The sequence below is a fragment of the Prionailurus viverrinus genome, chromosome B4 (assembly GCF_022837055.1).
Source record: "Prionailurus viverrinus isolate Anna chromosome B4, UM_Priviv_1.0, whole genome shotgun sequence".
Taxonomy (NCBI): Eukaryota; Metazoa; Chordata; class Mammalia; order Carnivora; family Felidae; genus Prionailurus; species Prionailurus viverrinus.
In genome coordinates, this window is record NC_062567.1 from 79,419,894 (window position 1) to 79,444,394 (window position 24,501).

At 53.6% G+C, this 24,501-nt stretch overlaps 3 protein-coding genes and 1 long non-coding RNA gene across 4 annotated transcripts; 2 read left to right on the forward strand and 2 right to left on the reverse strand.

The window, feature by feature from the left end:
• The first annotated feature begins 1,151 nt into the window (after window positions 1-1,151).
• On the forward strand, window positions 1,152-4,852 carry BLOC1S1 (biogenesis of lysosomal organelles complex 1 subunit 1). Its single transcript, XM_047866538.1, has 4 exons — window positions 1,152-1,315; window positions 2,103-2,175; window positions 4,250-4,382; window positions 4,659-4,852. The coding sequence occupies exons 1-4, from the start codon at window positions 1,255-1,257 to the stop codon at window positions 4,767-4,769; spliced, it is 378 nt and encodes a 125-aa protein (XP_047722494.1). The 5' UTR covers window positions 1,152-1,254; the 3' UTR covers window positions 4,770-4,852.
• A 140-nt stretch (window positions 4,853-4,992) lies between these two features.
• Window positions 4,993-9,640, forward strand: RDH5 (retinol dehydrogenase 5). The gene is made up of 4 exons (XM_047866536.1): window positions 4,993-6,557; window positions 6,709-6,967; window positions 8,867-9,030; window positions 9,317-9,640. The coding sequence occupies exons 1-4, from the start codon at window positions 6,248-6,250 to the stop codon at window positions 9,538-9,540; spliced, it is 957 nt and encodes a 318-aa protein (XP_047722492.1). The 5' UTR covers window positions 4,993-6,247; the 3' UTR covers window positions 9,541-9,640.
• An 843-nt stretch (window positions 9,641-10,483) lies between these two features.
• Window positions 10,484-13,675, reverse strand: CD63 (CD63 molecule). Its single transcript, XM_047868657.1, has 8 exons — window positions 13,585-13,675; window positions 12,914-12,990; window positions 11,850-12,038; window positions 11,599-11,673; window positions 11,404-11,499; window positions 11,152-11,292; window positions 10,822-10,905; window positions 10,484-10,644 (listed from the first exon to the last, which is right to left on the reverse strand). Exons 2-8 carry the CDS (start codon window positions 12,977-12,979, stop codon window positions 10,579-10,581), a joined length of 717 nt encoding a protein of 238 aa, XP_047724613.1. The 5' UTR covers window positions 12,980-12,990; window positions 13,585-13,675; the 3' UTR covers window positions 10,484-10,578.
• A 5,052-nt stretch (window positions 13,676-18,727) lies between these two features.
• LOC125171050 (uncharacterized) lies at window positions 18,728-20,926 on the reverse strand. Its single transcript, XR_007154173.1, has 3 exons — window positions 20,837-20,926; window positions 19,693-19,867; window positions 18,728-19,414 (listed from the first exon to the last, which is right to left on the reverse strand). It is a non-coding gene; the product is annotated as an uncharacterized LOC125171050 (long non-coding RNA).
• Between the last annotated feature and the right edge of the window lie 3,575 nt (window positions 20,927-24,501).

Here is a 24,501-nt window from a genome sequence, read left to right on the forward strand (position 1 = left end):
AGGCAGAGAGAGAGACAGAGCATGAGCGGGGGAGGGGCAGAGAGAGAGGGAGACACAGAATCTGAAGCAGGCTCCAGGCTCTGAGCTGTCAGCGCAGAGCCCGACACGGGGCTTGAACTCACAGACCATGAGACCATGACCTGAGCTGAAGTCGGATGCTTCACCGACTGAGCCACCCAGGCGCCCCTAAAAAATCTTTTTAATAAAAAAGTAAAAAATATTTGTACTTGGGGTCCACTCCTTACAGATCTAAGTTAATTTACCTAAGGCCAAGGCATTTTTGCAAACTTCCCCAGGTGGACCTAATGTTTAGCCAGGGTTGAGAGCTGCTGATTTAATCCAATCCCCTTATTTTACTAGGGGGAAAATCAAAATCCAGAGTGCATAAGCAACTTGCCCAGAATCACCCAGCATGTTAGTGCATGGTGCGCCAAGAGAGATTATGGCAATAGCAAGAATATGTTGATAATGTTTACAGTTTTTTCTTGTTGGAGTTAATCCCGGAAGCATTTCTCTTTAATTCAGAGAGGTGTTATATGATTTACCTTTTACTGTGACAGCAGCACTTTTTCTTCTGGTCAGACTGAAAGGGTTCGCATTCCCTGACCACAAAAGGACAGAGATGGGATTATACTTTCACCACACATGGTCAACCAAATTAGCAAAGCTCCCTAGGAGGCCGCTTGAAATGCCGAAAATGCTTCTTCTCTACAATGATCACCCAGAGCTGAAGAACCTTGGCAGAGTACTGAGAAGAGAAAGGGCTGGAAACGAGAGGAATGCTTTCCCTCCCAGAGGGAGAGTGCTGAGAATCAACTGAGAACCGGCCAGAGCTGCCAGAAGGGAAAGGCGAGGAAAGGAAAAGAATTTCAATGAGTCCAGGGAGCCTCTGCTCCCCCAATACGGAACAAGGATGGATATCCTGGCAGTACCAACCCTCCCGGGAGCCTTGAGATCCAAAGATGTCCAAAACGAGCTCTGTAATATGGGTACTGGAGAAAATTTCTTCCAACACTGACCAAAAAGGGAGCCCCCAATAAAGACAAAAGCTCGCTTACCCCCAACCCTCTACAAGTCCCTCCGTTCCCAGCCAAGATCTTCTATGTCCTCTACCCTAGGTCTCAAAAGGGGGCGGTCCAGGGCTCACGTGACACTGCGGTCACGTGACCCGGGCCCCTCGCGAGCCGAGGCACCAGTTCCAGCTCCAGCAGTTGGAGACGGCCGGGCGCGCCCAGCCCCCAGCGCGCCACGATCATGCTATCTCGCCTGCTGAAAGAACACCAAGCCAAGCAGAACGAACGCAAGGAGCTGCAGGGTGAGCAGAACGTCCCTGTCCGCCGTTTCCTCTCCCGCCGCGGCCTAGCCTCAGCCGGAGCCTGGACCTCGAGTAACGGCCCAGATCCAGGGAAGGGCGCGGGCTAGTGGGCATGGGCGTCGGGGAGGGGGTGGGGGCGCTTTTTTGGAAATTCGGTTCCCTTGCCAACGGGCTCTGGCCCCTCGGCAACACTGCGGCCTCCTCTGGGCCACGCCCCCCACGCTCTGTCTTCCCGCATCCTGGTCCCGCCCCTGCGCGTGTAACGCGGTGCCGATTGGCCCAGGGAGCCTCGCGTCCTGAAAGTGGCAAGGGAAGCTCCTGAAGGCAGGGGGGTGCTAGGACCCGACCGAGCCGGGACTCTTAGAGGCCTGAAACCACCGAAATAGGGGTGGGGCCCTTGTTTCCTGAATCTGGCCAGGGAATCCGGGAGTTACCAATCCTCAAGCCAAGACTGTGGGAAAATAGTGCCCGAGGGTCTGGAGTCCTGGGCGCTGCCACTGACTCGTTAGCGTTCCCGGGTGAGTCGCTTCCCCTCCCAGGGTACCAGTTAACTCACCTCTAAAATGAAAAGGCCTAGAAAATAAGTTTTCTAATATTTTTTTTTTTTAATAATGAAATAAAATGAAAAGGCTTCATGTTTTGCGAGGTCCTTTTCAGCTCTGGCGCTGTGAGATTAGCTGAGATGTTCCCGCAACTAGCGGAATAGTAATTAATGGGTGGTGAACCTTCAGCACCACGCTTCAAAAAACCAAGTCTCCACTCCAATCCCTTTTCCCCCCACCCCCAGAGAAGAGGAGGCGAGAGGCTATCACTGCAGCGACCTGCCTGACAGAAGCTTTGGTGGATCACCTCAATGTGGGGTATGAACCTCTTCCCATCAACCACCAGCACCCCCCGCCCCCCAAATTTAGGCACTGGCAACGTCTAGCCCTCAGATTGCTGTTGAGGGGATGAGATGTTCCATTTCATTCCCTCCATTCCTGTCACCCAGCTTAACTTTATAGAGAAAGGCTTGAGTCAGCTCTGACCCCTAACGTTGCACAAGGAGGAGCAGCAGCAGTGGTTGAAGAGGAGCCAGATTTCCCCCTCCCCCTAATAACTTCCCTGGTGCTCACAACTTGATGCCATCTGCCCACTTCCCTTCACTCCTCCAAGTCCAGCTGTCGCTTCAGCAGAAGGGAGAGCACCCTCCTTTACCACAACTTGCCACCCTCTCCTCTACCTCCCACCCTCTGGCAGGCCTGGGGAGCAGCTGGCAGGAAAGAGGTGGCACAGCCAGTGAGGGTGAGGGCAGGACCTATGCCAGGAGCTGTAGCAGAGCCAGGCTGTCTCTTCCCTTCCTTCCCGGTCTCCAGAGACCACCCCCTGTGCCAGCCCTATATGAGAATGCCAGTAACAACCAAAAACTTGGGAAGGAGCAAAGAATATTGTCTCTTGACCCTGAGTGACCCAGAAGAGTGCTGCGACGATGATGTGATAGGCTATCTGTCGGAAGAAAAGGGGCAGTATGATGTCTCCCATGGCAGGGCAAGTAGAATAGCTTGGCTGTGAATCCAGAGACTGAGTCACCCAAGTGAGCCATGCAGGGACTGTCATCTTCATTACTCATCTCTGGGGAAGATTAAGGGACAAGAAGGCAGTGGTTGGGGCCTCTGATCTCTCCCCTCCAGACCTCTCCCTTCACTCAGTGTGAAAGTAGGAGGTCAATAGGAAAAACTGGCATTTTAGGAACTCCCAGGGGAATCTCTTGAAGCATTGGGAGCCCGCTATTACTGTTTCAGCTCCTACACTACCCCCTACTATGGCCAAGCTGTCTCCCAAAGAAAAAGGACAGGGTCTGCCCCCTTTCCTTCCTCCCACATTGGCGCCTCTCGGGCTCTGCTGTGAGACTGGCCCAGGCTTCTCCCTATGCTCTTCCTTTGCTAGGGGCCACCCCTCTTTCAGCTTAAAGGACAGCTAAGCCAAAGCCAGATTAGAAAGGGTTTTGTGTTCTGCCCACGGGTCCTCTCATTCCCTGGAAAGGAAAACAAAGGCTCAGTCTATCTCAGCCCCTGTCAGGTGTCCTTCCCACTCTTTCCACCCACCCCAACCCGTTGCCCCCTCCAGCCCCCACAGATTCCAGTGGGGGGTGGATACCGGATGCGGAGTCTCCCAGCTGACCTAGAGCTTTGGGATGGTGAGTGAAAAGACTCCCTAGCCAGTAAGAGAGAACAGTTATTGTGAGATTGGGGGAAGGGGGAACAGGGCAGAGAGTTGGAGGTACCAACCTCATGGTATTAATGGTAAGTACAGCCAACCTTGGTTGAGGAGAAAAGAAAAACTACTGCCTAGAGCAGAAAGAAGGAAGGGAGAGAGAGAGATTATGTGTGTGTGTTCGTTCATCTGTGTGGGCGAAAAGAGAAGGGTTGGGAGAGAGACTTGAGAGCCAAGAGGCAGCCTCTGGGATATCTTCTCTTGACCCTGAGTTCCTGGGGAGGGGAGCCGCTCTCCCATCCCATCCCAGAGTCAGGGAGGGGCCCAGTTTCCCTTCCCAACTTCTTGCACAGACCCTTGGGCTTCCAATCACTGCCAGATGTGTCCCTGCTGCTGGATTTTCCCAGCTTCTCTGCACCCCCTTTACCCTCTCAGCTTCTTCCTCAGGGAATCCTCCCTTCTCCCACCCAGCTTCAGGAATTCCTTTGGGGGGGTAGAAGATGGTAAGTTTCTAGTCAGCTCCCAGCTAGGCTTTCCTGGGAATCCTGGGAGTGGGAGGAAGAAGCTGGTTCATTTGCATGTACAGTAGTCATTTGCATCACATCCAAGAATGGCCAAAATCATGAGGTTTTCCCCAGCCTGACTCCTGGCTGACCTCCGGCTCTTGCAGTGGAATATTAGTCCTAGAGACCACTCCCCACCAGCCGGGTGAGTTGATCTCGTCTCTCTTCCAACCTCTAGTGTGGCCCAGGCCTACATGAACCAGAGAAAGCTGGATCATGAGGTGAAGACCCTACAGGTCCAGGCTGCCCAGTTTGCCAAGCAAACAGGCCAGTGGATCGGGATGGTGGAGAACTTCAATCAGGCACTCAAGGTGGGCCACACTCCCTACATCACTGGCCCCATCCTGGGCCCCCATTAAATGCCTCCAGTCGGGTCACCTTAGGTCTCATGTTAAAAAAAGAAGTGGGGCTGGTCCCAGAAATGCCATGTATGGCCCCAGTGTCAGAAAAGCTAGAGAGATGAAAATAGCTGGTGGGTCCAAGCAAAGCCCTTTCTAGGGGATGGACAGAAAGTGCCCCTGTCTGTCTCCTAAGAGCTACATTCTACCCACCCTGATTCCCCACCTCCCACCTCCTCCCCTTCCCAGGAAATCGGGGATGTGGAGAACTGGGCTCGGAGCATCGAGCTGGACATGCGAACTATTGCCACCGCACTGGAATACGTGTACAAAGGGCAGCTGCAGTCTGCCCCCTCCTAGCCCCTCTTCCCTTTCCTCTGCCCCGCCCCTCCTATCTCCCCCAGGGTGGGGCAGGAGACAAGAATAAAACACAAGCCTCCGTTTCTCTGTGGTATGTTTCAAAGAGTTACTAGCCCAGCATGGTGGGTAGGAGTGGAAGATTCAAAGACTGTCTCCCTAAGCTACAGGTACCCTTTGGCTAGAGGGTGGAACTAGCTTCCTCTTACTGTCTCACCCCTCTTTTCCTCTTTGGGCCTGGTGCAGGTGTATGTTGGGTACCTAGAGGGTAGAAGTTTCCCGCACCTCCCCAGAGAAGGTCTGGGTGCCCTGCCCCAAGCTTCCTAACACAGGACTTCAGTTTCTTGCAGAGGAGAAATAGGACAGGGAGCAGGCCTGGTGCTGGCTCTGGCTCTCTGCCTCTCCACGTGCTCGTGGCCTCTCCCAGCCTGGTGCTAAGCGGTGTCATGAGTCCGGACCAGGTTGGAGATTAATTCTTGGTCATGGGGGCACTTCAGGGCTTGGAAGGAGGAGGAGTGTCAGGTCCAAGGTCACCAACAGAGAGGGGTAGCTGCCATCCTTGACATAGCCCTCTTCCTGGGAGCCCATGACACAGGTGGTCAGGTACCCCCAGCTGGTAAAGCCAGCCAAGAAGGGGGCCGGGGCACACCTGGCCTGTGCCAAGCCTTGGCTTCAATTGCCAGGCTCCAGCTTCCCTGGCTCCTCCTCCCAGCCCCTCCCCTCACCCACATCCACTTAATACCCTGACACCCAGTCCGCCCACTGCAGACATTGGCATTAGCTGTAGCTAGTGTGGAAACCTGGGAAGACTGGGAGCAAAGCCTCTCGAACAAAGGAAAAGAAGGATTTGGGGCACCTACCTGCTAGCTTTCCCCAGAGGAGGTAAGCAGGGCCCTGGGAGCTGGGTGCTATGAGAGGAGTATCCAGGTGTTGCATGTATTGATAAGTCAAAGCTTTTCATGTGTTTCCTCACACATTATCCCCTCTGACCTTCCACAATTCCCAGGTGGATCACGGTGGGTGTTGGCCCCACTGGTAAAATAGAAAACAGGTGAGATACTCAGCATCCCACAGTAAGTTTAGGGCCACCAGGACTAAAATGTGGGGCTCTTTGCCCATGTGTTTCAAAAAATAAGGCCCAGTTTACATTTAGAGAATTTAGATGTCCCTAGCTTAGCGGGAGAGGTGACTGCGAACCAGATCCCTCTGCTCCCGTGCAGCAGGCCTGCACACAGGACCCCGCTAATCTGATTTTAGTTAAGTTAGCAACAAATATAGGGTCTGCCTCAATCTTTGCTTTGCTTAGATGAGCCACAGTTTGCTAATTACCCACCCAGCAGATAATTTCTCAATATGCTCAGACCAGACTTCCAGTGAGGGAGGGGAGGATATTAGGGGCAAGGGTTTAAGAGCCAGAGTAAACTAGACAAGTTTTCCTGCCCAGTCTCGGCTGCCACCTGCAGGTCACTTGGGCTCTGGCCATGTGGCTGCCTCTGCTGCTGGGAGTCTTGGTCTGGGCAGCGCTGTGGTTGTTCAGGGACCGACAGAGCCTGCCCGCCAGCGATGCTTTCATCTTCATCACCGGCTGTGACTCAGGCTTCGGGCGGCTTCTGGCACTGAGACTGGACCAGAGAGGCTTCCGAGTCCTGGCCAGCTGCCTGACCCCCTCAGGGGCAGAGGACCTACAGCGCGTGGCCTCCTCTCGCCTCCACACCACCCTGCTTGATGTCACTGAGCCCCAGAGTGTCCAGCGGGCAGCCAAGTGGGTGGAAACACATGTTGGTGAAGCAGGTGAGTAGCAGTGGGGCCATAGGGCTCGTGGTGCAGGGTGCTCAGTCACGGGCGGCGGGAAGCAAGAAAAACTGTGTGGGGAAGGAGGAGTGATCAGGAGAGTGTTGGAACGCCTTACCTACCCAACGGGATCTGTTTCATCTCTCCACAGGGCTTTTTGGTCTGGTGAATAATGCTGGTGTGGCTGGTATCATTGGGCCCACGCCGTGGCTCACACGAGATGATTTCCATCGGGTGCTGAGTGTGAATACGCTGGGTCCCATTGGGGTCACCCTTGCCCTGCTCCCCCTGCTCCAGCAGGCCAGGGGCCGGGTGGTCAACATCACCAGTGTTCTGGGTCGCCTGGCAGCCAATGGTGGGGGCTACTGTGTCTCCAAGTTTGGCCTGGAGGCCTTCTCTGACAGCCTGAGGTAAGGGGTGCAGAGCCCTGGGCTGCCCGGCATAGATGACTAAAACACTGCAGAGTGCGATACTGAAGAGGAGACAGCTGAGGGCTTAGCTTTGTGGCTTCAGACGCCAGCCATCTCTCATGGGTGCTTTGTGACCTTGATAGGTTACTCTCTTTTCCCCCAGTTTATTCCCTACCTGTTAAATCAAAATGAGAAGACCTGCCTCATGGGTGTTGTGAGTGGAATGAGGTACATGGAAGGCCCCAACAGAGACTGGCATGTAGAAAATGCCCCAAGAAGCCTGCTGTCATTATTAGTATTGTTATTAATAACTGTTACTTGTGATGAGCTAGTACCTTTGTGGAACACTTTCTCATTTCTTCCAGCAACCTTATAAGGGATTAGGTATTGATATCCTCAGGGTAATATAACTTACCCAAGTTATTACCCAAGACCACACAACTAGTTAGTAGAAATGCGGGGACTTGCCCCCAAGTCTGCTTGCCTGGTCATTACATTCTCCCATCCCTCATCTTTAAGCAGTAATGTCCAAAGTCCCTTGAGAGCACAAAGGAGACTTGACAAGTACCACATGAGACCAGAGCCTGAATTCTGATCAGTACAAGTACCCCCCCAGCCAGCCTATCTTCTGTAGGAAGTCTGCCTTCATCACCTTCACTCAGCAATGAATTTAAATTATATACCTTTGCGGGGGGGGGGGGGGGTGTTTTTTTTAAGAGAGAGCACGCATGTGCGTGCACAAGTGGAAAAGGGGCAAAGAGAGAGGGAGAATCTTAAGCAGACTCCATGCCCAGCACAGAGCTTTCGATGCAGGCAGGGCTCGATCTCCCGACTGAGATCATGACCTGAGCCGAAATGAAGAATCTACCACATAAGCGACTGAGCCACGCAGGCGTTCCCTATCCTTGGGTCTTTTCATTTTCCACTCAGCATCATGGAACACAGACTTTATACTTGGATTTCTGCATCCATGTCAAGGGAGTTGGATGTATCCCTGCAGTCTCCGCAGCAAACACCAATCTACTCCCTTCATGTCCAGCACTCAAGATTCCATGCTGTGTTCTGGGACCTAGGGAAAGGGGTTCTTCTAGCTCAGGAGTTGGTAAACTGGTTCTTACGCCAAATCTGGTCAGTAGCCTACAAGCTAATAATGGTATTTACATTTTTAAATGGTTACACTGTAAGTGATTATAGAAGTACCTATCTGAGGGCACCTGGGTGGCTGTCAGTTAAGCTCCCGACTTCAGCTCAGGTCATGATCTCCAGGTTCGTGAGTTTGAGCCCTGTGTCAGGCTCTGTGCTATCGAAGTAGAGCCTGCTTCATATCCTCTGTTTCCCTCTTCTCTGCCCCTCCCCCACTCACACTCTATCTCTCTCCCTCAAAAATAAACACCTTTTAAAGTACCAGGGCACCTGGATGGCTCAGTTAAGGATCCAACTTCAGCTCAGGTCATGATCTCACAGCTTGTGGGTTTGCACCCCACGTCAGACTCTCTGCTGACAGCTCAGAATCAGGAGCCTGCTTCAGATTCTGTCTCCATCTCTCTCTGCCCCTCCTTTCCCCCTCAAATACAGACATTTAAAAAAAATGTAAAAATAAAAAAAGTACCTACATGATTATCATTAATTTTTATGTCTGCGATGCCAAAAGTATTTACTGCCTGGCCCTTTAAGAAGTTTACTGACCCCCCCCCCCCACTCTAGATCATAGAATATAAAGGAAACCTCAAAAATACCTGTCCCACTTGTCCCCATCCCAGGACAGCAGGGATCTCCTTTACCATCAGGACCCCTGTCCCTGGCCTGTGATAACTTCCCCATTTTAGCCCCCATACCCATGTCTCAGATCCCTTTCCTATAGAGCAAGAACCCAAAAACCTCCGGTCTACTCCCATCCAGGCGGGATGTGGCTCCTTTTGGTGTCCGAGTCTCCATTGTGGAGCCTGGCTTCTTCCAAACCCCTGTGACAAACCTGGAGAGTTTGGAGAACACGCTGCAGGAGTGCTGGGCACGGCTACCTCCTGACACACAGGCCCACTACGGGGAAGCCTTCCTCACCAAGTGTGAGTATCTGGGCCCACACAGGGTCGTACGAAGGGAAATGAAAGTGCCAGAAGGGCCCATCCTACACCAGCCTGCTGGGAGGAGGTGGGCAGAGAGGAGGTGAGGGAGAATGAGATGCCAAAGAACATCCAGGCCATGTGGAACCTGCCCACTCGCCAAACTGGGGAGGGGACTAAGGATCCATCTCACCTCTGCTGGGGACCAGTTCCAGGACCCAGAAGACAGGGCCTGAGATAGGCTGGGGTGGGACAGGGACACTGATTACAACCACCTCCTGGACTGCAGACTTTAAAATGCAGCGGCGCATCATGAGCCTGATCTGTGACCCAGACCTGACCAAGGTGAGCAGGTGCCTGGAGCATGCCCTGACTGCTCGTCACCCCAGAACCCGTTACAGCCCAGGCTGGGATGCCAAGCTGCTCTGGCTGCCGGCCTCCTACTTGCCAGCCAGCCTGGTGGATGCTGTGCTCACCTGGGTCATTCCCAAGCCTGCCCAGGCAGTCTGCTGAATCCAGCCTTCCAGCAAAAGATTGTTTCAGTCCCCACCCGGGTACTGCCTGGTACTGGTACAAAATAAGTACTGAATAAATGTGTATTGTTAAAAAAAAAAGCACCGGAAGTGGGCAGAAATGGAGTTGCCCAGTGGGGGACTGACCCCATTTAAGTGCTCGCCCCTAGGCTGATTTAATGCCCAGGGTCTCTGGCCTGTTTAATGCCTGCAAAACAACTAGCAACTAGCGGGAAGGGGGACAGAGGCTAAGGGAACTGGCTTGTGACTAGGTGCTCTTTGAAGCACATGGAAGAATGGCCACCAGATGGCACTATTGGACATGTATTTTCTACAAGGAGTCAAGTTGCAGCTCAGTGTTGGGAGTGCAAATGGCCTTTACCTGCTTTTCTTGGGAGGGACAGAAGGTGGTGAGGAGGGGTCAGGGCCAGGCTGGGTGGTTTCCATTGGGGAAAAAAGGCAATACCCACTTCAGTTGCCTTCTATTATCTAAGTCCAGAAAGATGGATACTGGCCACAAAGGTGTCATAGCAACTTGTCACCAGCCTGAAAGGAGCCAGGTCCCCTTTGTTGGGGAGGGAGTTGCTGGGCCCTCAGAGGTGGGCAGAAGGCCAGGGAAAAGATGTCCATGGTAAATCTGGGCTGGCCTCTCCCAGACAGAACCTTTGTGGGGAACCCCCTGACTTTTGAAGGAGATGGCTTCATGAACATTGCAGCACATGGCTAGGAGACAGGGAGGACAATGGGCCACAGCCTCCAGATCCCCCTTCCACTGCTAGCCCCACTAACGCCTTCAGCAAAACCTGCCTTTCCAAAACATCCCTCCCCCCGCCCCCTAAAATTAGCCTTTCTTGCCCAAGGTGCAAATACAAGGTCCCACAGGACAGGAACGCGGTGGAAGAGAGGGAAAGGATAAAGTATCATTCTTCAAGACAAACTGAGACTTTTTTTTCAGTCTGAAAAAATAATCAGTTTAATTGAAAAACCTGGAGTGTGCTACCCCACTCCCTTAGATGAGGGGGCTGAAGCGACCAGACCCCTACATCACCTCATAGCCACTTCGGATGCTCTTCACGAGGCAGCAGGCAAAGATAATTCCCAGTACCTAAAAGCAAAGATAGAGGGGTGGAGAAGAGTCAGAAAGGCAAAGTATCCCAGACCCACCCAAGAGACCCCAAACACAACCAGGGCCCTCATCTCCAGGCCAGTACCTCCTCAGCCCCTCTTCCCACTGCCCCTACTGCTCAGATGCCCCAGAATGAGTCCAAAAGATGCCTCTCACCTCCACAAAGGCAATGCCCAAGGCTGCTGCAGCCACCACCAGCACATTGCTCCTCAGCCAGCCCCCAATCTTCTCCACACAGCCCTGAAGGGTAGTAGCCACACAAGGCAAGAACACAATCAGAAATTTCCCACCCACCTCCTGGGTCCTTTGGTCTCTCCTGCACGCTCTGTATCTTTCACCCTGCCTCTGGGAATCTGGGCATTCCCAGATACCGACCCTCCCCATCCCAAAACCCCAACCCTCTCCACCTCCATCCCTGGTCTCTCTCAACTCGTGAAACATTTCCCAGGTTTCCCAAGTCCCCTGTTCTCTCAACTTCTCCCTTACCTCTTCGTGGATCTCCTTCACCTTGAAAGAAATCCCACAGCCCTGTGTGACATTGACGCAGCAGGAGTCCGGGACTCGGGCCTTGGGCATGAGAGGGATGCTCTCCCAGTCTGTGTAGTTAGCTGCCCCGCAGCATTTAAACTGCACGAGAGGAGAAATACCAGGCAGAAGGTTATTGCGTGAACATCCACCTTCAATATGAAGAGAGAATCTTCTTCCCCCACTACCCCTGCTCCCAGAAACCTCACTCACATCTTCCTGCATCCTGTCCACAATCGAAACCGTGTGGTTGTTTTTTGGATAATTCTGCATCTGCTGCCGGAAGTCCTTATTAAATTCTGACATCACCTGGGAATTGGAAGGAGCATTGTTGAGGTCAAACTAAGGCAAACGGGTCCCAGAGCAGCCAGACCTCTGAGGCAGGGCCCTCCCCTTTTCCCTGCTTACCTTGTCTCTAAACACATAGCCAGCAATGGCTACAGCCACCTCCACCAGCATGATAAGAGACAGGAAGATGGCAAACTGCAGGCACAATGGGCAAGGGTCAGGTTTGGAGTCTTGGTGAGAGCGGCCTGCTGTGGCCCAGCCAGCCTCTAGCTCCTTCATAAAGGTTTTCCTCACCCACCTCCTAAGCCCCCACAGTAGAAGTGCCCTCCCAGCAGTCCCAGACACCCATGCTGGCCCCACACTGTGCTCACCGTGACCATAAGACAGTAGTTCTCCTTGCAGGCCCCACAGCAGCCCACGAAGGCCACCAGGAAGAGGAAGGCACCCACTGCGATGATGACCACAGGCAACAGGGAGCCAGGAGTGGCCCCCTGGACAATGGTCTGCCTCAGGACCAGCTGGGCCCCTACACCCACGGCGATCAATCCCACTGCACAGGCCTGCGAGGAGGGCAGGTCAGGGTTAGGCCAGACCCACGACCTAGCAAACCTCCGTGACAGAGGGCAGCAGCTGCACCCAGGACACAGACTTAGCCCCATCCCAGAGAGACAGATTCTCACACCTGGGAGAATATGGTGTGGGATGACCCATATTTGCCCCACAGTTTGATCAAAGGCCGAAAGAGGAGTTCCCAGAAAGCCTTGACCCCAGGGCACATATTTCTAACCTAGAATGGTGCTTCCTGTGGGCCTCTAGGGCTCCCAGAATTGCCATCTCACTATCTTCCAATGGCCACCCCCTCCTCCTCAGCTGTGACTAAGGTTCCTCAGGCCCACAAGGCCAAGGAGGAGAAGGGAGAAGGAAAAGAGGTAAGAGTGGTGAGCTCCTCCCTGGACATAGAGCAGTCTCTCAAGCCAGGACCCCAGGGCAGGAGCAAATTGTGGCCGGCTGAGCCCTTCCCCACCCCGAAGCGGTGAGAGGGATGAGGGAATGGAAAGGAATGAGGGGGTAGGGGAGAAGGGTGGGGAGGAGGGGGAAGCCCCAAGGCGATAGCATCAGGCCGGCCGTTGGCTGGTTGCCCCATTGCCCGGTATCACAAGTGGTTGGTTGGGTCACCAGACAGGAAGGGCCAGAAGGGGCGAGGGGGAGGGTGCTACGCACCCACGCAGTCCATTCTTGGTCCAAACTAGCCTCAGAGGTCCCTGAAAGCTGGAGGGGGTGGGGTGGCCCTGCTGTCTTCGGCCCGTTTCCCGGGCTCTCCTTCCACATCTGGTCTCCAGCTGCCTTCATTCGTGGCCCCCCAGCCCTCACCACTCCGGATCCCAGTCTCCCCACACCCTGCCAGCGCGCCCCGATCATCCCCCATCCCACTCACGCAGAAGGCCAGCAGAAGAACGTAGAGCAAGAACTTGACACATTTCATTCCTCCTTCTACCGCCATGGCTGCCGGGCCTAGGGCAGAGGGGAGGGCAGGGGGATCAGAACCGGCCGAGGTGGGGGACCTCGGTTGCAAGCTCCCCGCCGGCCCTCGAGGCCTTCCCTGCTCGGCCCCCTTTCCCGGCCCCTCCCACCCGGAAACCCGCGGTCGGATCCACGTCTCCCAGGCCCCTCTTCTTCCAGGCTGGAGAGGGGTGGGGGCGACCGCCGCGAAGCCCGGACCTGCCCCGCAGCCTCCCGGGCCCCGGGGCAAGATCCCAGGGCGCCGACAGAGACCGGAGCCCGACGCCCACCCTCGGCCCGCCAGCCCCCCGGCGCCCAGCACCCCCTCCCCACCCCGCCAGTCCCTAAAACAATGGCCCTCGGCCAAGCGCGACCCCCAGCCGCCTTCCCCTGCTCCCTGACCACCCCCAAAACAGAAGCGCGACCAGCTCGCCACCGCACCCCGCCCGGGCCTCTGGAACTTTTCAAAGTTGCAAAGTTTGTAGGGCCTCGGGCGCGCCCGGGAGCACGGCGGATCTCCGGGGGGCCGGGCCGAGCCCCGGAGGAGGGAGCTGCCAGCGACCACCCACCCGGAGCCGAGGCCGGCCGTGGGCCCCGAGGCCTCACCTGGGCTCCCCGAGGCTGTGCGCTCCTCTCCGCCGCGGCTCAGGGGCTCTCTAGCGGCGCCCCCGGCTGCGGCCCCGCCCGCCGCGCGGCCCCGCCCCGGCCTCCAGCCACAGCCCCCTCCCCCGCCACCTCCCCCGCCCAGTGGCCGCCTGCCTCCCTCATGTGACGCGGTAACAGCTGCGGCCTGAGTCACCCGGCCGGCGAGGGGAGGGCCGAGCCCCCCGCCCGGCCAAGGCCACGTGGCCCCTACCCAGAAGACGGCGCCCACCCCCGAGAGGAGAGGCCACCGAGGGCAGGACCTCGGGGTGCCTGGGGCCCTTCTGGCGTCCCCGTCCCCATACCACCTCGGACTGGGAGAGCGGGACCGAGCGGCGCCTGATTCTCTCTGGTTCAGGGAAGCGGAGGAAGCGTGTGCGAGCCAAGCAGGCGTGAGCGGCCCGGAGTTACACTCTGAGCGCCCGGACCGAGCGACCGAGCTGAGGCAAGGTGACGGAATGGTCTTCAAGAGGCCGCTTCATCCTGCACCCGGAGCCCACCTTCCTTTGGCTCCATCTCTATTGAAGCCCCCATCCCCATCCCCGAGTCGGCAGAGGGCGCTGTTAGATCTCTTGGATCGGGTGGGGTCAGAATAAACACTTCCAGAAAGTCCCTGGCCTCACATCCTGGGAGTCCCCCAACATTCTAGAGTGGGTATTCCGGTCCCCCTTCTGTTAGTCCCTTTCTCCATATTCTGGGGCTCCGGAGTAGTGGGCTGAGCACGGGAAGACGCCAGTCAATCATGACGCGCCAGAGTCTGGTTCCTCCCTCTGGGGGTGGGTTGACAAGGTCTGTGCTCCCACCACCCCCACTCCCTGATGAGCTTCTTATCGGGTGGAGGCCTGGGGGAGGACACTAAAGCAGGCATGGCATCTATCTTATGGATCTCCCATCCCATACCAGCAGGCAGCACTTCACATCCCAGGGGGCAAAGCCAGATGAGGGCTGGAAGGGGAGGTGGCGGCTTCAAGCTGCCTCCCTCCATTGTGTGCCATAGTGGACCCCAGAAGGAGCTGTGTGAACCGCCAAGGACAGAACCAGCCATTACTCCAGGCTCCCCCAAGCCTGGGCCCCACGCCCGAGGTTCTTATGGTCCTGACTTAAGAACCACTTCCTGAGTCTTAGTATGTGTACACAAAGAAGGAAAGAAACTGTTAACAGCCAAAGGAAAGAGATCTGGGCTGGGCTGAGAACCAGTTAACAGAATCACAACCTTCCAGCAAGGCACACCAAGCCCATTCTGAACCTTGCTCCCCAGTTACCACAGTAGGCAGGCAGCGGAAGAGGAGAGAAGATGCTGGAAAAAGTATTCATCTGTTTATTGTGCTGCCACTAGATGCCAGGCATGTGCTATGCACAGGAGATGGAGAGGGCGGACAAGGGAAGGCAGACAGTGGCACTGACCTCGATCAACAGACAGAGCCAAGTCCACACTGTAATAAGCAGAGACAGAAACCCCTGGTGGTAGGTGGACAAGCTCAGAGGGAGGGGCAGGTGGTATCTCTGCCCCAGAGGAGAAAGAGAAAGAAGAGATTTCAGATTTCTTATCACAAAGGTGGGTGGTACTCTCTGAGATGACCTTAGAGAATAAAGAAACAAGCTCTCAGTTCCAGGGACCAGGAAAGAGCCAAGTATAAAAAAGGAATATTTTTAAAAGCCCAGGGCAGGCTGGGGTTGGCTAGCTCAAAGGGTTCAGGAAGGATGTGGTGAAAAATGGACAGGACAGTGGTCTGAAGTTAAGATTGAGAAACTTTAGATGGATAACAACCAAGTATAACGCTTAGTCTTTGATTAAATCTTTGAACAAATGAACTGTGAAAGACATTTTGAGAACAACTGGGGGAGTTTGAATATGGACTGAGAATTAGACATGAAAAAAATAATTTTGTTAGCTATGATGATGGTATGATTATATAAGAAAATTATTTTTTAAAGATGCATACTAAAATATTTAAGAGTGATGTGATAGCTGTATTTGCTTTGGAATACTTCACTAAACAGATGCAACAAAAAGCAGAGAGTCTAGGTGATAGGACCATTGACAGCCTAGAAGGCTATATTGGGTATTTTTTTTTTTCTTTTAAGTAAACCTTATGCCCAATGTGGGGCTCAGACTCATAACCCCAAGATCAAGAGTCACATCCTCTACGGACTGAGCCACCCAGGCACGCCAATGTTCTAAAGGCAGTGGGGAATGTTCTAAAGGCGGTGGGGAGTTTTCGAGAGGTTGAACATCTTGGGGCTGGTCCTACACTGAAATAAGGAGGAATGAATGGCAGGTAGCCCAGAAGATCTTTGAGACATCACTGCCACCATCCAAGGGAGAGTTAATGAAGGCTGGAAACACAGGGTGCCTGTGTGGCTCAGTCGGCTAAGCATCCGACTCTTGATCTCAGCTCAGATCTTGATCTCAGGGTTGTGAGTTCAAATCCCACACTGGGCTCCGTGGTGGGGGTGAAGCCTACTTAAAAAAAAAAGAAAAAGAAAAAGGAGCCTGGAACCCTGGAAAAGAGGGAAGTCTGAGTGGCATTTCAGAGGGCAAATAAAGGACTGGGTGACTGCCTACCTGTGGAAGGGGAGAGTAAGTGGGAAAAGTCCGAAACAACTCAGAGCTTCCAGACCTGGGCACCAGGGGAGGAGGTGGTGGTCACCCAAGACAGGAGACACCCACAAGGGGCATCCAGAAATTGGAGATGTGAAACTCAGAAGAGAGGAGCAGTCAGACTAGAGATAAAAAATGATATTTAAATTCATAGATGGATGAGGACCAGAGCAAGAGAAGAAAACAAAGAGCCTCAGGGAACCCTTATGTTTCAGGCACATGTGGGAGGGGTCAGTATCCAGTAAAGGAGCCAAAAGGAAAAGAAAGCTGTGGAGCAGGACCCCCACACTCTACCAGGCTCGGTACTGGCATTATACACATTAGCTCATTTGACCCTCAGAACAACCCTTTGAGATCTGTATGATTTGTCCTGTTTTAGAGATAGGATACTGAGATTCTATGATAGGGAATGACATGCCCAGAGTCCAAACCAATAATCACCAGTGTTAGAATCTGAACCCAGATCTCTCAGGGTTCCAAGGCCTGTGTTCTTCCACTTTTCTTTTGGGAGTTGGGAGAAAAGAGAACTTCACAGCAAGAGCAGGGACAGCGGCCAGAAGCATCAAATAGTATAGAAAGGTTAACTTGGGTGAGAAACAAGAGAAAACCGTTAGATGGGGTGGTCTTCTCCAGAGCAGTGTCAGGGCAGGATCTGGAGCACCTGCTGGGCCTGAGAAGGGAGGAGAGGGAGGTGGAGACGTCCAGGTGGGCAGGGGCAGAGCTGAGGTGAATGTCAGGAGAGGAATTCCAGATTAGGGCCAGAGACACCCCTGGAAAACAGCCAGTGTGGTGCTGGTAGCGGGAGGACAAGAAAAGCCCACACCGAGTCAAGTTCATGGAGATAGATAGTAGAAAGTTTGTTGCCAGGGGCTGGAAGGAGGGAGGAATGGGGAGTTAGGGGTCAATGTGTTTCAGTTTGGGAAGATGAAAAAGTTCTGGAGATAGATGGCCATGATGGTTGCATACCACGGTGAATGTACTTAGAACTGTACTCTTTTTTTTTTTGTAAGTTTATTTATTTATTTTGAGAGAGGGAGGGGCAGAGAGAGGGAGACAATCCCAGCACAGAGCCCGACGCAGAGCTCAAACCCACAAACCATGAGATCATGACCTGAGCAGAGATCATCAGTTGCTTAACCAACTGAACCACTCAGGTGCTCCTGACCTGTTCTCTTAAAAATGGTTCAACTGGTAGATTTTATGTCATCTGTATTTTAACACACACGCACACGCACATGCACACACATACACACAAATGGCCTACCCCCTAGTCTGGAAAGTTGGCATATGGCCCTGTGCCCCTCTGAGTGGGGAAGCAGCTGACTGGGACCTGGCCCCTCACATCATGTCCTTCAGAGCTCCCAGCACCTACTCCAAAGGTCTGGCATCCAGATATGTCATCCAGATATGCAACTGTGGGTGCCCTGGTAGGAGAGGCCCCATGACCTGGGAGCTGCCACCTGCAGAGGCCAGTGGGGGTGGGGAGCATGAGAAAGGAGTGAGGAGACTGGGAAGGACTGGAGGAGAGAGAAGGGAAGAGTTGAGGACAGCTGGGAGATACAGGAAAGAATAGGGGAAGGGGAGGCATGGAAGGACGGCGGGGCGGGGGGGGTGGTGAGGGAAACAATACAGAGGGGAAAAGAGATGCCAGGGAAACGGTGGGGAGGAGGAAGAGGAGGAGAGGGGAGGGAGACAGAGGAACCAAAGGGTGCAGCATCAGGGCCATCCCTTTGCTAGAGAGGATAGAAAGGGTGGTGGCTAGAACTTAAGGTCAGGAGGTTGTGTCTGAATTAGGGAACTGAGACCTAAATCCAAAGGCCCTAGCTTTGGTTATAAGGGAGGCATGGGTGCTCGATGGCAGCTCCCAGACTACAGGGTTAGATCAAAACAAGGGCAAGGTCAGAGATGCCCTGGTTGGTGGAGTCACCATGGTGGCCCTCTCTGACTCCCCCAGATGCCTGGCAAGACAAGTTCACAGCACCCTAGTACCCAGGAGAACACCATCACTGCCAAAGTCACCTTACATCCTTTCTTCAAGGAAAGCGAGGCTCAGGGGCAGCCTGCAGATCCCGCAGATACCAGACACACAGACTCCGGGTGCACCCCGCCCACCTCCAGCAGGTGCCCTAAGTTCAGAGGCACTCCTGCCACACAGGCTCTGCATGGCATGAATGGGGGGACTTTGGCCAAACGTTCACACTTCCTGAGCCTCAGCTTCCTCCCCCCTTAAGTAGGAGGAAAACTACTCCCTTCCACACCTTACAGGGCAGTTGTGAGGATTGCATAAGACATTAAGGGGATCGATTTTGTTACCTTAAGCCTTTATCCTACCCTGTTTTGGGGTAACATGAGAATGAAAATGATTTTGCTTTGAGAAATATCTGGACTCCACGCCACTTGACGTGGCCAAGGAAAGTGTTGGGAGGGACAATTCAGCCTCCTTGCACCCCTCCTTCCCACTTTGGTCTCAGCCCAGAGCCCCGTTTCAAGCCCCAGGGCCTTCCCCAGAACCCCCTCCACTGCCCAGGCTCCATCCGCAGCGCTCTGCCCAGTTCTTGCCTGTTCCTTTCCCTGCTCCTTGGGCCGGACTTCTGGCCCCTCCTTCTCCCCAACCTTGCCTGGCTCCTGTCCCAGCCTCCTCACTGTTGCCAGTGGGGTCAATCCAGATGCTCAGCTGGTGAGTGAGCAAGGCAGGTGCCCCAGGCTGTTCATGCACAGCCTGGGCCAGGAGGTCAGCTGCTGTGTGGTTCTGGTCCAGGGCCAGCTCAGGAGGGCAGTGGTCTCCCACCTGACAATCACAGACCCACACAACTAACCAGTCCCCTGGGATGCAGCAGACATGAACATGGGAGCAACGAGAAGAGGCAATGCTGGGACGGGGTAGTTACTTCAGGTTTCTGTTCCTTGGGGCATTCCTTCATCCATCCATCTATCCATCCAGTTACTGAAAGCCTAAACCAGCCAGGCACAGGGACTATACAGAGATGAGTGAGACACAGTTCTAGTTACAGCCTGTAGGCACAGACAACAAATAGTGTGGGTAGGGGTGTGCCAAAGAGAAGCTCTGGGTGCTGGGAGCCACCTACCACAGGCTCAGGGGAGCAGAGAGCACTGAAGGCCTCGGGGAGCATTCACTCAACCTGCTCACACAGTAGACTCCTTCCCGTGGATGCGGCCTTGCAGTCCAGGGCACTAGAAGTGAGGAGAGGATGCAGGGTTGAATGGGTGGGGGTCGCTGGCACCACCAGGCAGAGCCCAGAGCAGTCTGTCCTGCCCTCACATCTCTAATCTCTGGTTCCCATTCCCAGACCCCACCCAGACCTTCTGGCCATCCTCACACCCTCGCCATTGCTATGCACGCGCACACACACGCGTGCGCACACACCTCATTTGGCAACAACCTTGACCTTCACTGCCCCGTGCTTTCTCCTAGACATTGGATTCCCTCTGAACATTCCAGCTCTCCTCACCTGGCAGCCCACCTCCTGGGTCAGCACACCCACCAGCATTCTGAAGTCCCTGGAGAAGGAGAACCGGCTTTATGCTCAGACCCCTCCTTTCCTTGGATCAGCAGGTGCCTCGTGCTGGCCAAACAGGGCACGGGGGCGGCCTTGGCGGTGGCCCCCAGCAGGATCCATGTCAGGCCTGGGCATGGAGAGGGAGCAATTGTTGAGAAAGATGAGAAAAGATGGAGAAGCCTGGGGAGGCTGAGTGAAGGTGGGAAAGAGGGTGCACCTGTGAGTCTGGAGGGCTGGGCCTGCCCTAAGAGGAGCTGAAGGGGGCAGGGTAGGGTATCTTTAGGAAGAAGGCCAGTGGGCAAAGAAAGATGTGACTTCCAAATGACTCTCAGAGTTCCCCAGCTGTACTCCACCTCCACCTGCTCCCCACAAAATACAAACTCTCTGGATCCCTCCTCCCGACCTCCAACTTCTCTTCAAGGGCCTGGGGTTAAAGAGGTTAACAGGCCTGCTAGGAGATCCAGCAGGGTAATTATAGGGTTTAGAATGTGGTGTGGAAGAGGATGGTAATTACACAGTGAGGTCCTCTCTGGGGGCTTCAGGCTTTGTGGGCAGAGACCTGGGAGGAGTCCATTCCACTAACATTCCAGCCCAGAATAGTCTCCCCAAACCACATTCCCAGAGGCTCACCCTGGGAGGGCAGGAGAAGGGGGAAGCAAGCCTAGTAGGGAAGCCCCTCAGCCCCTTCCCCTCAGCAGCTTCTCAATGACCCCAGTCCCTCCCCTCCTTGGAAAGACCTGCGGTGCCAGGGAATGAGCCACTGATCCTAAAAATAGGGACTTTAGGAGGAAAAAGTGACAAGAGATGGCATTAGGGATCCTGGGTTGCTGCCCACTGACCCAGCTGTGAGGGATAAGGCAGTTTAAGTATGCGGGGTAGTCTGCGGGGAAGGGGTGCACGATGGCAGGAGTCCTCCCTCTTTATAGAGCTTCCCCAGTTCTGGTGTCTTCTGCTCCGAGAGTGGCCCAGGTGTCTCTGGCTTGAACCCTGGTGACCGGCTCCCAAGACCTCCAGTTCCTCTTCCTGAGCATGGAACAGACCCTCCACCCGAAGCTACACAAGCGCCTCTTTCCTCCAGTAGTTCCTGAAACCTTACCCCTCCCCCTGGGACACCTCCTGCTTCTCTCCGGGCAGCTCGCAGCCTTCAAACCTCAATGCCTTCCCTTAGGCCCCGACCCACATTTGCCGTGAACCAGTCAGGACCTTGAAGGAGGCGGGCCTTGAAGGTTGCCTGGGTAACGCCTGAGAGGGGCACCCCTGGCAGGAAGACAGTTGCTAGGGAGACCAGGACAGTGGGCGGGGCCCCAAACCCTGGTTAGCCTGTTTGGGGATGAGAAAAGATCTAAATGTCCAGATACTCTCTCCCAGTTCGTTTTCTGTGAAGCCTCCAGGGCCCCCTCCTGGGGACTGGGTCTAGGGCAGCTGGAAGTCTGAAGCTTCTGAAAGAGACCTCCCAGGGGTTAGTTCCTGCAGCTCAGGGGAACCCAACAGTAATCAAGCCTGAGAGAACTAAGGAACGAGGCAAGATGCGGGAAGGTCTGGAGAAAGAAACAAGGCTTAACGCATTATGATATAGAACTCTTGGGTTAGAAATCTAAAGTGAAAATATGCAAAGTATGCAAAGCAAAACAGCAGTTCTAGTCCCACCTCCAAGGAGCTAAAATTCCAGATTCTACCACCAGATGGCAGTCTTGCCCACTCATTGGATTAAGCCCAGTCCTGAAACTGGTGGGGAAGCCAGGAGGTGAAAATCTTTTCTGTCTCACAAGTTGTTCCTGACTCCTGCTCTCTGGCATTTGGCAGACACTCATAACTCCTCATGGCCATAAATACCCAGTTTTCTCTCCCCCCAACCCGGCTCTGACCAGATCCAGTTAGCGGGGTCCATTCATTCTGCTTTCAAAGGAGCTAAGGAACACTTCCGTGGAAAAATTTCCTGTTGCCTTGGATCCCAGTCACAGTGTAGGGGTGATAAATTGGGGTAATAGGAATGACTAATTAACTCATTTAGAATTGTGTGTCAGGGGGAAAAAAGAATTCTGTGTCAGGGAGTTAATCCTCATAACCTTATGAAATAGGTACAATATTGTTATCCCCATCTTACGGATAAGCATAAAGAGCCAAGTTTACATAGCCAGGTAAACAGGAGGGCTGGACCTTGAACCCAGGCAGACTGGTTCTAGTCTAGAAGCTATGTAAGAGTAACCTCCATACCACACAGAATGGTGCAGAGGTAGCTAGGAAGAGCATCTACTCTAGGCTTTGGAGTCAGGACTGGACTTTTGGAAGACATGTCTAAAATCTCTACACTGCAACCTGAAGACAGAATAAATTTGGCCAAGAGACTGGGGAGTGGGGGCAGGGGAAGTAGAAAGAGTAGTTGTTCCAAGAAGAGGAAACAATTTATGCAAAGATTCAGAGATGATCAAGAGAAAAAAGGTGAAGTCTAGCTCCAGGTTTCTGGCCTGATGATTCTTATTCAATAAAATGAAAATGTGCCTCAGCAATGGCACACTGGGGGCACATTTTCAGGGGAGAGAAGGAGTTATCTATTTATCATATTTAACTCATGATATTTGAGGTAACTTGGGACATCCAGATAGAAATATCAAGAAGGCATCTGTCTTGGAGTTTTGGCTGCTACTGTTTACCTAGTGTCATGTCCACTCTAGATGATTCCTGAGGAAAGGGGCTGAGTCATTTATCTTTGCATCTCTCGTAGACCTACCATTAGAAACATGCTTAGTGAGGAAGAGAAGGCTAGGTAGCTTCCTCCCAGGAAGGAGAAGGAGGTGATACCACCTCTGCTCTCAAGGAGTTTCGCTGAGGAAATTACATCAGAGAAACATTTTGGAGAACAGGCTAGGCCAGGATATGTGGTAAAGGCAATCATTGCTCTAGGAGATCAGAAAGGAAAGAGTCACAAAGAAGAAGGAGCCCATCAAGGCCATTATTGATTGATTGATTACTATGTAATCCTCACAGCTTGCTGCAGAGAGATGGTGTGATCCACATTTTATAGATGAAGAAACTTGATGAAATGTTGAGATGCCCGTGTCTTGGTCCAAAGCAAGAGAGAGAACAAACTGTCTAATTTACTCCATTCTGTTGCAGTCTTAGTTCCTGTTCTCCACGGAAATGGTTCATCTCTTCAAAGCTCCCCAGCTTGGTTTTCCGGATCCCTACCCAACCTTCCTGCCTCACACCTGGACCTCCAGTTTCTTCCCTCATTTCACTCCAGCTCCCAACCCAACTTTGTCCTTATGCCTAGTGTTCCATTTCAAGACATTCTCTTGGGCTCTAATCCACAGAGGAAAGCAGTGTCTCTTTTTTCTGCCTGAGAAGCCCAATAATGATCATCTCGTTACTCAATAAAACACTGTGTGTACCAGGAAGTGAGCAAGACCCAATCCCTTCAAACATTTTCAATCTACTGGTTGTCTATTGATCTCCAGGGCTCTGGACTCAAGAAATAAGCATGGGCAAACTGAGGACTGGGAAAAAGAATCCAGAACCCGAAGTCAAGCACCTCAGGAGCATTTTAGTTCTCTTTCACTCTGCCCTCTAGCTGCACCCAGAGTCACACCTGCAAGCTAGGGCTGGTCCCACATCTGGGTTTCTCCCTTTGCAACTTGCTGTCTCCAACTCAAGGCGGCTGAGGGCAGACTTCTCTCTCATTCTCTGCAATCACAAGAGCCTTCTCAGACTTCTAAGACCCTGCAGATGCAACAGTGTAGCTAGGAATTCAGAGTCCCAGATTCCTCTGCAAGCAAGTGGTCTCCTGCATGCTTCCTCTACTCCTCCCCCAGTCCCAGTGGTCCCCAGTGGTCCATAGTTCCTGCCTTTTTCCAGCCTGCTGACTCCTTTATCCCTTTCAGGCCTCAATTTCAGGCTCACACTCTTCCCAGCTCTAAGACTCCCTCTTGTATCAGGGCTTCCCACCACCTCCCCAACTGCTCAGATTGTCCCTGTTCTCTTTCTCTCCTAGTCTCTTTTGCTACCCCCATGTCCCTTCCCTCCATTTCACTGTTCCTGAGCCCCCAGGGAGCCTAGCCTGATGCTTCCCTCCATGGCTTCTGGAAACATTTTATTTGGGCTACCTCTGGTAGCTGGGGTTCCTCTGGGTTCAAATTCTCTACCTCCTCTCCCTTGGGCTCTCCATACTCCCACCAAGGCTGACCCTGTCACTGTGCTGTCTCTCCTTCCCTTGCCAAGTCTCTGTCTTCTCATCTCCGCCTTCCTCTGATCTTCTGTGCCTGCCTCCTCAGGGGCTCCCTTGGCATCTCCCAAGCCTCCCTTTCTAGATTTCTCTCCCTCTCCTTCTTTCCCGGGGCTCTGGTCTCTGTCCCATCAGTTCCTCTGCCCCGGTTCCCATCTCTCTGTATCCCTGACCTCTTGCGATCTGGCTCCATAGACCTCCATCTCTTCCCTCGGGCTGGCCATACTTCTCTCCTCTCTCTGGTCTCTCTCCCCTGTCTTTGTCCCTGATTCTCCCCCCTCTAACTGTCCCACTAGTTCTACCAGTCTCTTTCCTTCTCTGTCTCTGTCTCTCTAGCTAAGTCTCTCCTCTCTCTGTCTTCTCCCCTCTGTCTTCTCCCCCCTTTGTCTCTCTTTCCTCTTGCTGCTGCTCTTCCTCTCTGTCTCTTGATCTGTCTCCTACGTCTTTATCTCTCTGTCTCTCCTTGGTCTCTCTGACTCTGACTTTCTCTTTCTCTCCATTCCTCTCCCTCACCCCAGTATCTCTGTCTCTTCATCTCTCTC